The 16,872-nt window shown below is 39.9% G+C and overlaps 1 protein-coding gene across 1 annotated transcript; it reads right to left on the minus strand.

The window, feature by feature from the left end:
- Window positions 1-480: 480 nt before the first annotated feature.
- ptger4c (prostaglandin E receptor 4 (subtype EP4) c) lies at window positions 481-2,838 on the minus strand. The gene is made up of 2 exons (XM_069139525.1): window positions 1,978-2,838; window positions 481-1,869 (listed from the first exon to the last, which is right to left on the minus strand). Exons 1-2 carry the CDS (start codon window positions 2,836-2,838, stop codon window positions 1,273-1,275), a joined length of 1,458 nt encoding a protein of 485 aa, XP_068995626.1. The 3' UTR covers window positions 481-1,272.
- Window positions 2,839-16,872: the final 14,034 nt, after the last annotated feature.

Genomic DNA, 16,872 nt, shown 5'->3' on the forward strand with positions numbered 1-16,872 from the left:
TGCTTTGCGCACGTGAGTTAACACCCTTACCTTCTTCCAGCTCAAATTCAACTAGACTTGTGTTATAGCGCCACCTGCTGGTCTAAAATAAAAAGCTAACTTTGATCCTGTTGTCCTCAGAACTGAAAGAAGCGTTGCTCTTCTGCCACCTGTCTGTCAGCTGAGGATGTTTGCCATGAAAATATCAAAGTTTTTTCATACCAGTTTGCGGTCTTCAGACATTTTATTTCACTGCACAGACCCACCAACACATCCAGCAAACACCTCAGGTCATACAGCTTAAAGCAAAAAAAAAAAAAAAAAAAAGTATTTTCTTTTTAAATAGCTGATATGTTCACATCAGCTGTTCACAACTGCAGTTATCAAAACATTAGACATTATGCAAATGTACAATATAAATATTTTACATATTCAAAATGTCCATATTCAGTTTCCCTGCATCATGCAACACTGTTAAATGGCACAGAGCAAATTAGCAGCTTGTAAAAATATATAATCCACTGTCACAGAAATACAGTGTAATAACACATGATGGAAAAACCTACTGTGAATGGCACACATGGATACAATGTATCAAACTCTTGTCACACCTATTATTTGTACCCATGGGGTATGATGTTTAAATTTCCATGTTTGGAAATGATCATCTATGACTTCATATGCAATGTCCTCAATATTCAGCAGAATATGACACAAACAGTTGTGGCCATCGGCCAAATATAAATAGTTTTTTGTTTTAGCACCCAGAGTGGGTGTAATGACAGTAAAACTATCACCACTGGTGATATCCTGCTCTTTCAAAGTCTATCAGGTTCACACCACACACAAAATCACGTTATAGGTGAACAATTAAACCCACAGTACAGCTTAAAACTCTCCATGGTTTGGACCTTGTGTTAGACTTCAACTGAATAGACATACATTCTGGATGATAAATAAGAGATGTAGAATGGACGTTTCACTCCTCTATATCTACTGCTGTACTTGGGTTGGATCCACACGTAGAATACTCAACCTAGAGTACATTCAGAGCGCTTTCAGGTCAGGTTAAATCATATGTGGTATGTGACCCAGTGTAGATGATTGAGATGCTGATTTTTAGTGCCATTTATCTGTTTACCTTTGACTTGCTGAAGATTATGTGGCTGCGTTCAAAGCCATTAAAAGTGATAAAGTAAGTATAATTTTAATTGAATAGCACCAGTTTGCCGTGCGGATGAAGTAGCTGCCAGAAATGCTTGAAAGCTGCTGTTGATAGATAACAAACGTCCATCAGAGATATTTCGCTGACTGACAGGAGCTCGGTGTACTGAACGTGCAGGTAACAATGTCCACTCTTCTAACATGTGTGGAGAGCGGCGGCGTTGAGTTGCGTCTCGGAGAAGCCTTTGCCGCCGCGTCCTGTTTGGACTGAGCTGCTACTTCCTCCTCGCAGCCCAGGATCACCGTCGATTCGACGCTGAACGGATGGAAGTTGACCCGGGCGGTGTCGTACTCCCACGCTTGTCTGATCGCGAAGTCTGTGAAGGATTTGTTCTTGATGGACACCTGGTGTTCCACGTCGTTCCTGTAGTTTGCTGTGCGTAATGACGCGTAACTGGTGTCGTTGCTGTTCAAAGACGCAGGGGAGTTTTGACCCTCTACCCAACCAATATTGTCACCGCAACCATCCTTACCCCGGGCAACTGTCCTCTTGAGCTTCTCGCAGCCCTTCAGCAGCAGGTTTTTCCGGCACAAAATGTACACCCAGGGGTCTAATATGGGGTTAAATGATGCGAAGCGGATTGCTAACAGGTCACTGCGGTAGTTAGGTTTACCCCCGGCAGAAATGTAGGCTGGATCGTAGAGTTGGTTAACAAAGATTCGCACCTAAAACACGACAGAGCATGTCAGAGATAAGGTATAATATCGAATAAAAATAACTAGATTTGTTTGGCATGCACTCCGCGCAAATATAATAGAAACACTAAAACTTACCACTAATGGAATGGAGCAGACCAGGAAGACGATGGTCATGAAGATCATTAGCCAGAACATTTGGATCTCCGCAGCAGAGGTGACGGATTGCAGCCGGGGGAAGCGGCGACGTGAGCCTCCCTGCTCACACAGCTCAGCCCTGACTATTCCTGTCCTCTGGTTCATCCCTACCAGCGACCTGCACACCGCCAAATTACACAAAACGGTCACTGCAATCAGCACCAGCATCACGCCGCCGTACAGAAAGGAGTAGCAGGCTCCGAGTGGATCCATCGCCCTCCAGTCTAGAAAGCACCAAGTCCCGGGGAAGTGTCTAACGTGCTGGCCGAAGCCAAAACTGGGCATAATGCATAGGACAATGTTGACCAGGTAGGTGACTAGGAGCGCAAATCGCGCCATTGTTCGGTCTATGTGCTGCGAGTAGAAATACGCTCGGTTAATGGCCAGGTATCGCTCCACAGCCATGGCGCACAGGATGGACATACCGGCTGAGCCAAAGAAGAGCATGGAGAAGGAGAAGAAGTGACAGAGCAGCGCTCCTCCTGGCCAGCGGCTAGCCACATATGTAGCGATTACCACAGGGCTGGTGAAGCACGTCCCCAACAGATCCGTGATGGCCATCCCACATACCAGAGTGTAGAAAGTAGTTTCCTTCTGTTCCTTTTTGGAGACACACAGCACGACGATAGCTATGAGGTTTCCCAGAACTCCCACGGCGAACATTGTGGCTGAGGTGACCAAAGACTTGGACTCGAGCCGGAGCGCGGGGAACAAACTTTGGTTGTGGCTGAGAGAAAGAGGCGACAGCAGCTCAGAAACATTCGTGTCCAGTTCTCCAAACGCAACAGAGTCGTTGTTCATTATCAAAACCAACAATACACGAGGGTTAAAGCGCAGGGACTTCCTGTGAAGTTTGGAAAAGTTGCTCTGGAAATAGAGCGCTGCTCAAAATAAATTATAGACTGCAAAAAATGAGATCCTGAAATATTCGTTTTTAAATATAATACAAAGTACATTAAAGTTATTCTTCTGTTGAGGTTCCAGCAGTGTGTTTGACTCCCGGCGCGCCCGTATGAAGGTGTGCCTGTTTTTGTATTACACCACTCGGTGTTGCGGGTATTTAAGCTGAGTGCTGATGTCAGGAGAGTGACGTACGGGCTGTACACGCAATGACCCAAGTTTGCCTGGATCACATTTCTACAGCCAAAGTACAATCAATTATCAATATTCAACTATTTTTGCCTGCCACGTATTGACCTAATATCTGAAGGAAAATGCCAGTAGCGTCAGCTCACAAAACCCTCGAGCCAAACGACAACATCTAGTATCACCTATAGTATAAAAACCTGCAAAACCTTCTTTAATCCAGTTTGTGTGCGGAGTGCGGAAAACACAGGACATGAACTCAATAATCGCATTAAATATATTTTATGATACTCTTAATCAATGTCACCATTACAATGTATTTTTTCTATAACTTTATAATCCGCATAAATATTTGGTCACAATTAAAATTTCATCATCAAAATCACAAAATTCTGGATTGTTTAAATACCGGAGTCACTGAGACGGCCTATCCATGGGAATACTCATGATTATAACTACCTGAAGTCCAATCGGTCATGCAAAAACTAAAAACACGTTCTTTAACCTAATATGTTTCAGAAATAAAGGTACAGAGACGGAAATAATACAGATTAGTAATAAAATCCCAAACTTCAGCACCAAGGCCAGCGCCTTTTAACACAACCTCCGAACAAAGACAGCCAACACGCCGCTGTACAGTCACCTTTAAACACTTTCATTGATAACTGCACGCCTGATTAATTTCCAACCGATGACGTTTTACTAACAGCGCGTTATGGTGACGTAAAGACAGCCAACCTTTCAGCAAAATTGGATCATCAACACCAGTAAAAAAAAACATCCACCCCTCTCTTTAAAATGTTTAAAATCTGATGTCCAAACAGAGCACAGCCATTGGCATGAAAAAAATATATCAATCGTGGAGCACAGAGATGCACATTCCTCTTATGACTCATGGGGACAAACTGTCAGTGTTACTATTAGAAATATTTATGGCGCTCCTTGTCTTTACCTGTGATGACATCTGGTACTGTCACATAAATGCAGCCCTCCCTTAAACCAGTTTCAATCAGCCCACAGCTCAAACATATTTGATATGCCTTATTTATGGAAAATGAAAATAAAGAAATCTCTTGCTTTGTAATGTTTGTTTTGTTTTTCAAATAAATCCATCCAACAGTAGCAAAGAGGAGCACATCTGGAGTTAGGATTTTTAAAGTCACTTTTTGAAATTCTTGTTCAGAGTCTGTTGAGTCTTTTGTACGCTTCTGTCTTCGTTCATCCACTGAACAAAACTACTGATTGCTCGAATAGATGACAGCTTTATGAAAACAAGAATACAAAGTACTACAAAGATGTCAATCAAACAGAGCCATGTTTTCTTTTCACTATGTTCAGTGTTTGGATTTTTTCACCAGTTTTGTGCCTCATGCGCAACTCCAACAGGTGTGAATTGATCCTTTTTTATGATAAGTGTGACTGAATGGTTCGTTTTTAATGTGGAAAAGTCTTCATACAAGATTGTGTTTGAGAAGAGAAGCTATCTTAGCAAGCTGCACTGAATATCTTCACTAAATGTTTTTTTTTTTTTTTTAAACATTTACCACCTTGCTGTTGTATGCCATTCCAACCAGTCAAGTTGTAGCTTACATCCATGTTTGTCCAGACCCATCTTTTTACAATACGGTAAAGACTTTGAAAGATTTTGGCCACAAAAATCGAATCAGTTAATTCTTGAGTTCAAGTGAGCATTTGTACCAAATTTAAAGAAAGTCCCTCGAGGCGTTCTTGAAATATCGTGTCCATGAGAATGGGATTACTTGAGGTCACAGCAGGGCTTGACCTCTGCATTTGACCACCAAAGTCAAACCAGTTCATCCTTTAGTCCAAGTGAACATTTGTGCCAAATTTGAGGAAATTCCCTCGAGGTATTTGGGGGATATTGCTAGAATGGAATGGACAGCTATGGGACAAAAGAGAGGTCACAGGGGCCTTGACCTTTGACCATTAAAATCTGTTATGAGGTATGTTTGAACAGACCTAAATGCACACACATAGCAGATGACTTGGTAGAACACAGGTTTATTCTCAACACAGAACAGGTGAATAGTCCAGGGGATTGTGCGTGAGAACAGAGGCAAGTCCAGAGCGGCTGTGAGGCCAACAACAGTCACTACCGACCCAGGGTCTTTCCGAAGGCGGAGAAGGTCCCCGAGACCTGTGCAGGCTGGTGAGAGTGTCCCTGTAATTCTCACCAGAGCTGAGGCAGGCAGGTCCAACGCTGAGCAGGGGGGCTGGATACCTGGTGATTTCCGTGGACCGACGCAGGACAGCAAGCAGGTGCGACTGTGCGGTTTCCCATAGACCGACACAGGATTGCCAAGACACGCCAACTGGTGATCTCCGTGGATCGACACTAGACAGCAGGTTACGTACCACAGGGTAGCAGACAGACAGGCACACTGGTAGGACTGCTGCAGGCAGGAGACAGACAGGTAGTCAGAACCGGAATTGCAGAACAAGCAAACAGACTTACTGAACTGCAGCGTGGTACCAGGTGCCAGGTGGTGATTACTGGAATGAGAACCAGCTGTGCGAGCTGATTGGGGTGTGGCAGTCGAATGAATCCATCCCCACCAGACACAGACCAAAACATAGAACACATGACAGACAAAAACAAACAGGGGAGAAGACAGGAAACATGAGGAAAAGGGTGATTGGGGAAACAGAGGGATTCTCGAGATATCACATTCACAAGCCTTGAATGTACGTACGTACAGTATGCACGGACAGACGACCAGAAACATAATGGCTGGTGGTGAATATTTGACTGTTTGATTGACAGCAAACGAAGATGAGATGGGGAGTGTCGCTTTATTTTTATTAAAATTTAATTTGAAGTTCAATGAACTGCAAAATTGCTATCAGCCTTATCATCACCTGCAGCTCCATTAGATATACTCTCTCTCCAATTAATTTTTCATAATGTCCATAAGTTTGTGAGTCTCATGATGAAATTACATCTCTATTGTTTTCTTTGGTGTAAATAAATCCCACATTATACTGTGGGTTACAGACAACATTATAATTCAAGAGTAATAATAATTGATAATTCAGTAATTGTCAGCTGATATTGAACTATGACCTAAACATTTTGCTCGGGTAAGTCACCTACATGGTGCATGCCATCCCGCCAACAGAGAGGACCCTCAGTGTCAGACTGCCCCTGCAGAGCAATGAGCATGTATGGGAGCAGCCTCCCTGGCAATCAGGACCTAATTACACATACAGCATGCAAATCACAACGTATATTTGTTCAAGATTGCCGCAGGTGTCTTGATAGCATCCTATTGTCTCATCGTAGTGAGGAGATGTGAGTCATTCACCACACACGCTGCAGTTCTGCTGCAGGTTTGGGTTTCAGAGGTTCAGCATGTTTGTGCAGTTGTAGATGGTGAACAGTACAAACTGAGCACTAAAAACCTCAGTTAAGAATAAAGAATTATGCTTCTAATGTATTCATGTGTAAGCAGCAATTTGTGAAGCTGATTTAAAATTGTATGAGTAGATAGTCTAATAAAATGTAATCACATCATTTTAAAAATCCTAATTTTTATGTCAATAAATAATTCTAATTACTTAAGTGCAGTAAAAAGCACAATATTCCCTCTGAAATGTAACGTAGTATAAAATGAAGTACATCCAACTGAACTTACTTGACAAAATGTCTTTAGTTCTATTAATCTACTGATCGTGAATAAGATTGTTTTAACCATTTACCACAGTGTATACTACACAGACAGAGAGAGACGAACACACACATACACCGAGCAGCAGCAACAGGATAATCTTAGTGTAAATGAAAGAATTCATCATATAAAACAGGAGAAAGGTCTGTCTAATGGTAGACTGTGGCGGAGGCTGGGGCTCTCTTTCTCGGTCTGTGTAAATGGATTCCTCTCCTCTTCTCCTGCACTGATTCCTCCTGGGCGTGCGTGCGTGTATGTGATTGTGTGTATGTGTGTATGTGATTGTGACTGTGATTGTGATTATGAGTTTTATGTGATTATGCGTTGTAATAACCCAAAGCTTTCAGACATCAGTGTCTCTGATGCCCACAATAAAAATACACGCCGTCTTTCTATACAACACCTTCGTGAGGGATCCACGCACTGAGCAGATATGGATTTGGTTTAATAAGGGCTTTCGCTTTGTGCATATGTGTGTCATTGTTATTTTCGCAGATATGCTCACTGGGGATTCCCCATTCAAATTACAGGACTTTAATATCAAAGTGTCCCTGGAGGGTATGTGTGTTCTTGAAGGATGCTAAAACGTTGATACGCACACAGTCATTAACGCTGTCTGTGACGGAAAGGAGGCTGATAAATGTGTGTAAATCAGACCGGTTGGTTTAATGGTGTTAATGGTTTGAGGTTGCACCTCAGTTCTCAGTTAGCAATAATAACGAAGAGCTTTGGAAGATTCTCACTGCTTATACCGAACACTCTGATCAATTTTCTGTCTGGAGGGGAATCAATATGCAAGTTGGGTATTGATCAGTCTTGCTGCTGGCAAGTTAATGTGGCAGCACGTGATCTGTTGTTTGTGCTTTGTGATTGTAAGCCCCTGCTCCCAGTCAACATGTAGTGAATACTTTGAAGGAATTTCTATGTGTTCAATTGATTTGCCAATAAGGTTGATTCAGTTCTTCCTTGAGTCAAAGAGAACTTTTGTGACAAATTAGAAGAAAGTCCCTTGAGTTCTTCTTGAGATTTTCACAAGGATGGGACAGACATGAATGTAAACATAAAGCCTCCGACCAGCTGTCAGCGTCACAGGGGCCTGAAGATCAGGACTCTTGTTAGTTCCTTTTTTGTCAGTTTGACAGCTTTTTGGTCTGGTTTAAAGGAATAGTTAGACATTTTAGATACTGCAACAAATGGTCCTTGTATCTTGTTTGTTTGATTGGTGCAAAAACTGAAGTGTAATAAGAACAGGGTGGTTTAAAACTGACTCTGTGAAGATTGTAGGAAGTCAGTGCTCCCGGCCAAAATGTACTGTAACATCTGGCACAATTACAACTAATATTGACACTTTTGTTTTTGTACTGATGAAACAAAGATCATGTTTTTATTAGCTTTGGATGTGCATGTAGGATTTTGTTACCTTTAAAAAAAGAATTGAAAAGCTGCTTCTTCCTGTTTACAGTCTTTATTCCAAGCTAAGTTAAACGTTTTCCGGCTTGCTACGATCCAATAAGACAGACTAAAATTATGATCAATAACATATTCCTAGGAGTACTGACAAAATATATTATTTTAACAGAAGTGACATTTACATAAAGAAACAAACTCAAAAACAAACAAAATGACAGGACAATAAAACCTAACAAAAAGGGAAGCCTGCCAGGCCAACCTTGCAGTGGGACCTCGGCAATTCCCTTAAATACAAAATACAAAGTCTGTGTTTACAGGTTACAAAAGAGATTCAAATCTCTTTCTTTTCACATTATTTTCTCTTTTTCTTTATCAAAAAGGTTTTGGACAAACCTGTGCATCATTATTGTCTTTGTAAGATGCACCTGGAGTTAGTCGCAGCTCAGATTTGCACATTAAAAGTCATGACTTTAGAAACAAACAATGACTTGCAGGTAGACCTTTGCAAAAACATGTTGCTTTTCCTCTGACGAATGTGAGCCTCTGCAGGAATAACGGATCCCAGGAAACCCATTTTCTGAGGTGATTTGTGTTTCCAGTCAATAAGAAAAAAACAAGAAGTCCTTCAGTTCTGCAGCAGCTCGAAAGGAAGAAAGAAAGTTTGTAGTTTTTACTCTTGTATCATTCAGTCACACTCCGTGATGACAGCTTTCCTTTCTGTGTGAAGTAAAAGAATGAGATGTGATGATGTCACTGTGTTGGTGACGCCTGCCGCTGTGCTATAACGGTGATGTTTCACAGCTCAGTGCTGGCGGTGGCATTGCGCCACTGCGATGGCATCATCCAGCTTTATCTGATTTTCTTTCTCCCAGGAGGGCTGCCACTCCACACAAACATCCAATCAGACAGCTGCTCCTGCTGCAGCCTGCCAGGCTCATTACACAAGGGAGGCTGAGGCTCATTTACTCTCTGCAACCCACTCTACCTCCTCTCCTCTTTGGATCTCGTTCTTATGTCCCTCTACTCCAATTACGTCTTTGCCTTTATTGCTCTCTTTGTCTTTTTCAGAAAAGGGAAGAATTACATTTTTTTCAAAGGTTGTATAATGTTATCAACTAATCTGTATAATTCTTTTTTTCCCCATCATCATAAGATGCCTGTGGATTTGACGTGGTCAAAAATCATCTCTGCGTGTCGACCTATAATGTGATCTATTGTAAACCAGATGTTTGTGATAAACCCCAGGGGCCATACACATCTGTTCCTCCCTCATTCGCTGTTTTGTTATGTACTTCTGAATGTCAACATCCCACTCATGCCCTGCTACATGCCTGACTAGCTCACCTGTGCGTTTATGTGTACACTGCGTATATGTGTGTGCATCCCACTCATCTCCATCATTAAGTTTTACTCATATTTGAGGAGCCTGGAGCTCAAAGTGGTGAATTCATTATTGTGTTCAAAGGCTGTTTGAGTTGTGGGAATTAATGTGATTTGATATTGCTGGAAGATTATTCTGGCATTTTGATGTGTACAGAATTTAAAAAAACAACTGAAACTGAAATAACATTTTCTCATAAATTTAAAATGTTTTTCTCTCAGTGTGCTTGCACATTATCTTCCTCATTTAGAAGAGACCCCCTCCACCCTTCCTCTCTATATGTCCCTCTGTGGGGATGATAAGCATTTCAGCCAGCTCAGACCGATTGCATTCATCAGCGCTAATGGTCCTCTGCTGTATCTTCGCTTCATGCATCAGGTGGCTGTAGGATATTGCACATTTTCATCATGTGAGCCACCACTGATACAACCACACAGATGAACATTCTGCTCACTAATAACAGATTTCTGCCAAGTTTCTGAAGAGCAGATGTTTGTAATGTTTGTAGAGTCCAATTTCTGGTTTGGGGATGCAACAAAATTGTGAAGTGTTAAAATAATTATCAGTCACCTTAAAACCACCAACCTTATATAGTGTCTGTCATCCTCGTGCCACCAAAACAGCTCTGACCTGTCGAGGCACAAAGAAGTTAGCAGCACGTCTTTTCAGTCCTGAAGGTTGTAAGGTGGGGCCTCCCTGGATGAGCTTGTTTTCCCAAACACACTCCATCAGATTGATATCTGGAGAATTTAGGAGGCCAAGCCAGCACCTTTAAGCCACCGCCGCTGTCACGGAATGCTGTTGCCATGAGGGAGTGCATGTGGTTTGCAACAGGTGGAAGTTGTCTAAGTGTCCTCATGAATGTCAGAACCCAAAGTTCCCCTGCAGCACATCACCCAGAGCATCACTGCCTCTGTCAGTTTGTCTTCTTCCTTTAGTTACTTTACTTTAAAAAAAAAATTCCCCTCGGGGATTAATAAAGTAACTACCTAACCTACCTAACCTAACCTAGTGTGTCTCATCTCACTGGTAAACAACTCTCGTGCACCTGAATGTCCACATGATGTAAAAAGAAAACGTGATTCAACACTGTATAGTCCAGTTGCTGGTATTTTGGTTTGTTTTGACTCCTTTTAATATTTTTTAACATTGCTTTTGCTGTTATTGTTGTGAAACACTTTGTGACTTTGTGGAAGGTGCTATATTAAATAAACTTTACTTAATTACATATGTGGCCATTGTAGGCGCAGTGGACAGGGTCAACGTGAGCACTCTGACTGGTCTGAAGCTATGCAACCACATGCACATTGGTTCATTGGTTGCTCTTCCTTGGGCCACTTTAAGTAGCCTACTAACAACTGCACACAGGGAACTCCCCACAATACCTGCTGTTTTGGATATGCTCTGAGGCAGTCATCCTGACATCACAGTTTGGCCCTTGTCAAAATCCTTTCGCTTGCCCATTTTTAGTCTATCCAACACATTAGCTTCAAATACTGATTGCTGACTAATATATCCCTCCCACGAGCAGATGCTGTTGTAACAAGATAATGTCAGTTGTTGCGAATAGTGTGTAGCCTATGTGAACATGTCTGTATGTACAGAGATGGAAAAGTGTGTGTGAGTCCAAATCAATCTTGTACATTGGGGGTCGTTGTTCTGATATCTAGAGCTCAGGTCTATACAGGTAGAAGTATTTGTCAGGTGTTTAACCCGGAAGAGCAAAGCGGCTGTTAACACTGTGGCGCCAAACTTTGTATGTGGTGTTGGTGCACAGCAAATTCACATCTTTGGAATAAACTCTCTGAGTTCAAATCATCTCTTTTTGTGTGAGACCAACTTTCACTCTCAAGCAGAGTGAAAGTAACTCTTTTCTTGGAGTTGATTTTTAACACCTTTCAGGAGTTGAACCTGAAATCTTTGGGAGTTATAACTCGACTCCCATGATGAGTACATTTTACTTTAACCTTGAGTTGTTTGAATATGAACTCTTTTACAGTGTTAACAGTCAACACTTAAAAATGTGTATTGTTTGACATTCATGGAGTTAAAATTTCATCACACTATAAAGGTTTTAAGTAAGACTGACAACAAAATAACAACATATTCGTCACAAATTTATATTTAACAAATATATGCGGTGTGATTATATGCAGTGTGCAACAATTAATGCTGCATGAAAACTTGTGTAACAATTTGCAAACTAACCAATGTATTAGTGCATCTGTTGAGGTTATCAGCCTCAACAGACTTTGCAGTGACTGTTTCGTTTGTTGGGGTAAACTGTTCATCATGGAGATGGTTGTCAGGTAGTTAAAACTCACTGCTGAAGTGGTAAATAAACGTGACAGGTTGCTGACAGTGTTTGGAAGTTTGCTTTTAAAATGTAATAAGTTACAGATTACAAATCAACTTGTTAAAAATTTAATAAGTGGGCTAATTTAACTATTTAAATAATTGTATCAATTTAATGTAATTTATCATATTTTATTACTTTTCTAATAAATGTGTTAAACTTGGCAATGTAGCTGAAAAGTCTTAAAATAAATAAAAGTAACCTAGGCTGTTTAAACCTCCCAACAGATTACAACTGTTACTGTCAAACTTTTCTTTAAAGTTCCTCAATATAACTTGAATTAAGACTGCATTGTTTTGATTTTTAAGTACAACCACCAAAACAAATCACAAGTATGTAGATCACATCTGACTGGTGTAAAGGAAATTTTTTCCCCACAACCTCAAACCAAGTCTACATTCAGGTCAACTCCATCTCTCCATTGACACCTCTGTCAATACATGGGGTATGACTAACAACTGGAAAACAACCAGTCGCTTCAGTAGAAGCGAATGTAATGTATGCCGTGTTTAAACCTCCAGGAAGTAGTCCGACCCGTAGTAACAACCCTAGCAACAGAGGCGAGATCTCGTCCGTTTTATTGCTTTTTGGAGATCGTTTATCAAACTGAAAAAATACAGCACATAGAAACACTAAACAGCTTAGCTCGTTCAATCTCGTTGTAAGTAAGATATCCGCTGCAAAAAGATATCAATGGAATCATGTATTTTTAAGATTTTTAAGATGGTTTAGAGCAAAAATGCTGTTTCATAATGAGTGTACTGCAGATGCAAAAATGTGAGCACCATACAACTCTTCAGGTCCTGGAAATGAAAAAGGTTATTGAGAGAATGATGTTAGTTCAAATGCAGTGTTTTAAATGTTGGTTGGAAACGTGCAAATTAAATGAGTATTGATCGTAGCAAATTAGTTGGCCTTTCATTTGATTTATCCTGAATTATTTGACAATATTTACTGCTATAATGTGTGTAGTGTTAAATACATGTTACTTTGTTGAAGTAATGCAATTCAGTGAGGAAGGATGACAGTTTTCATGCAACTTGCCCAACACTGCTCTTCAGCTGATGAAAGCCCATGTTTTCACTGAAAATAACATTTCGGTGTAAAGATTAAAGTGTTAATTAGTCTCAAAGGGAATCAGTGGAAATGATCTATCTGGCTATCCACTGTTTTTTCCTTTTTTATGAATTTCATAATTATGAAGAAAATTGTACAGGCATTTTTGCCTCTTTTCCCTTGCTGAGATTTAGTTTTACCAATAAAGAAGTAAATAAAACATTATTTCGAATATAGGTTCAAATCTGTGACAGCGTCCTCAGTGTGGAAATAGGTTCTCCTGGTACTTTTTCTTTAATACAGACAGTGAAGACCACCCACTGCCCACTGAAATGTAATTAGTGTGGCAATCACTGGTATTATTAGCAGACATCTCACCTTGTCTTTGCTCCACTGTCTGCAGTGTTGAAACATGTAATGTCATTATGGTGTCTTAAAGTATCACTTTCACACAGTCTAAATAAGCTGAACACTGAGTAAGTGAGAGGAAGAAATCACATTATCCACGACAGTCTGACAAGTTGAGGAAGAAAGCTTCATAAAAAACCTCTCAGGAGGGATTAGTATTGGATTTCACATCTTTGTTATATACAACAGGAAACAGTCACATCATCTTTCACTGTGTGCAATGAAAATGGTAAAATGTTTTTACAGGTATTGACACTAATACCTGAAATATCTGTCCAATCCAAAGATAACACACACACACCCTGTACTTCTGCTTCAGAGTTTGTCACATAGCCTCCAACTATTCATTTTGTTGTTTCAGTACTGACCTCCCACACACTGCCCATGCAACTTACACTTCATTAAACATAGCCCTGTGTGTGTTTGTAGCTGTGTGCGTGTGTTTGTGTTTGTGAATGTCTTCTTCTTCTTCCTCTTCTTCCTTTTCTTCTTCTTCCTCTTCTACCGCCTCCTCCTTCTCCTCCTCCTCTTCTTCTTCTTCTTCTTCTTCTCTGTTGTGTTTCAAGTTTCATGTCCTATCACAGAATATCTGCCGGAAGGACATTACCCGTGACTTTAAAACTATTGATTGCAATTACTTTGCTGTATGCTGTGATGTCATGAATAATTTACTGTCATTCCTTTCTGCTCATCTAAACATACTTGACACTCCAATGAAGAGATTTCATTAGCAGCAGAAGGATTTGGCCAAACTCCATTACCAATACCCTTACAGAGAAGATCAGAGATGAAATTATCATTTTTACATCTCATAAATAGAATCATAGCTGCTTCACAAATAATTCTAATGGGGAAAAAACGAGCTGATTTACTTTCAAAGGCAATTAAGAGCAGTTTGAGACGTCTGTTAAACCGAGCGAGCGAGTAACCACATAGAAACAGAGATGTGGTGCCACAGGCAAACTAATTAATTGATAATAAAATAAGCAGCGTCAACTATCCCCCGCTCCCCGCCTGACATCATCATCTCCACCGCCAAGGCTGCCAAACAGCCATTTGACTCCCCTAAACAAAATATTTAAAAAGTGGAAAACACCTGAGACATGAAGCAGAGATGAGACAATTTTCAGGAAGATGATACTGCCACAAATCACAGCCACTTTAAGGTGAAGAAAAATAACTATTTTGAATATTTTTATTTTTGGGCTAAAAAAAGAGCTGCGATCTTTTCTGTGTGGGTGTTTCTTCCATTTGTTTTTCTCTGAGAGTCAGTTGAACATCTCGCTAATGTTTTCTGAAACAGTTTTAAACATGTCACAGTTCTTCTCTAACAGTTTCTCTGCAACACTTCAACTCGTCTGAAGTCACACTTTTTCATAATTTACATCGTAAAAAATTTTAAGAACTGAGTTATTACAGCTGTTTACCCTCATGTTTCTGATATGTGCATTATAAAGAACGTATTTTATTGATTGATTATTTATTCTAGATTGTTTTGTTAAACTTCGTAAGCCTAAAATGCCAAATGAAAAGTAAAAGCTGTTGTGTAGTACATCTAGTGTTTCCATGGCGATGGAATGATTTTTCCCAGAACCTTTTTCTAAATAAACCTACATCAAATTGTTTTTGACAGCATCACAACAAGATTTTTCAAGGTTAAAACCAAATGAGAAATCAAAAGAATAAAACAATGACTCAGAACTCAAACCAGTGACTTTAAAACATGCATATTGTTATAATCTGAAAGAAAATGTGTTTCCTGATGGTCTGTTTCACTGGAGTTAAAAAATAACAAAAATTTTTTTTTACAGTGGGTATTATTTTATAAACACTAATAAACCCTGAAATACAATCAAAGTGTGAATTTTTGATTTTGGAAGTTTGCCAACAAAAATATTTATCTAATACTTTTAATGACTAAGTTTTTAAAGAGCTGTCAAGTGAATGTCAGCTCAGGAAACATTTTTAGAAAACCTAAGTTGAACTTGCATTAAGATTGTTGTGGGAAAAAAAAGGCACATGTTATCCTTTTCATTAAGGGTTGAATAGAATCTTTTCAAAAAGTGATTTTCAAAAAACTTCTGGCAGTTTCTTTCTTTGTTATATATATATATTTTTGTATTCTTTATTCTAATTTTGAACCACTTCATTGAGATGTCAGCATTAATGAGAAGCCTCCCTGCCTCCCAGGCTCTCTGTCTTTCTGTCTGTCAGGGGTAAGATTTCCATGACACCACTTAAAAAGGCCTGACACACCAAGCAGGGTCTCTGCAAGGGAAAGTCTGGTGTCAGTGGGACAGTATAGGAGGAGGAAAATGGATGAAATAATATGACTCTCGGGAGGAAACTTCCTCACTGTCAATCTGTGCAGAGAGATCAGTCAGAGGTGACGGGTCTGTAGACCTGCCCTCAAACTGTGATGAAAAATAAATAGTGAAGAAAGGATAATTACATTGGATGTTGCCACACTAAGCTGTGGATGTTCGTGGAGATGAATTTTTTTTAAAACAGAACATCAATAAATTATCTTCACACTGCTCTTGAGTAAAAGGCCCACTGAGAGGAAGCTGCTGCTCACCGACTGGATTTAAAAGATCAGCAGGTGTCTGCAGGTGAATACTAATGTCTCTTAAATTCCTCTCTGAGGACGGGGACATTTCTTCATCTTTAAAAAAGACATTTGACTTTCTCTAGCCTTAACTTAATTATTTAAGAAGGGAAGAAGTGAACGAGCTGCCTGCAAGATTTTCAGTTTTATCTAATGTACCTCAAATCAAAAAAGCATGATACACAGTCAAGTATGATGGTTAGTGTTTCCTAGAGGATGAGTTTGGTAAACTTCCTCTGTTTTAAATGTCTGTTGATATACTGTGAGAGCAAATTCAGGCTCACCACAGGAATGACTCTTTAAAATTGTGGGAGAGCTGCAGAATAAATACATGCAAGTGTAATTTTTCCATCTCTAAAAATCTGAAATTAAGTTTTCACAGATTTGAGGGATTTTTGCAGAGTTTAGCAGAATAGTTTGGCATTTTAGATAACAACAATTTGTTTTCTTGCCAGAAGTTACAGTAGATGAGATGCTTAATGGCACAACATTAAAACCACTAATGGTGGAAGTTTCAGTATAATACAAAAAATAATCCCTTCATAAGGATTATAATTTTCAGTTCTTAATCACTGTGATTGATTCAAGGGGTACATTTATTGCAAGACTGTAATTTGTGGTGTTGTTGAACTGTACTGGGTTATACTGAGAGGTGCTCCTAATATTGTGTCAATCCAATTCATTTACATGGGTGGGACAAAATAACCATTATAACTATGAATCTCCTCTTTCAATCAGGTTCATTAACAAATGGAGGTCCTCAGGTTCTTCACTTACAAGTCTCCCTCCACTCGGATGTCTTTGATCCATGTTACTTTGTTTTGATGTTTAAACTTCACTG

The sequence above is a fragment of the Embiotoca jacksoni genome, unplaced genomic scaffold (assembly GCF_022577435.1).
Source record: "Embiotoca jacksoni isolate LCO1_2020_lvr unplaced genomic scaffold, fEmbJac1.0.p SCAF_83, whole genome shotgun sequence".
NCBI classification, from domain to species: Eukaryota; Metazoa; Chordata; class Actinopteri; family Embiotocidae; genus Embiotoca; species Embiotoca jacksoni.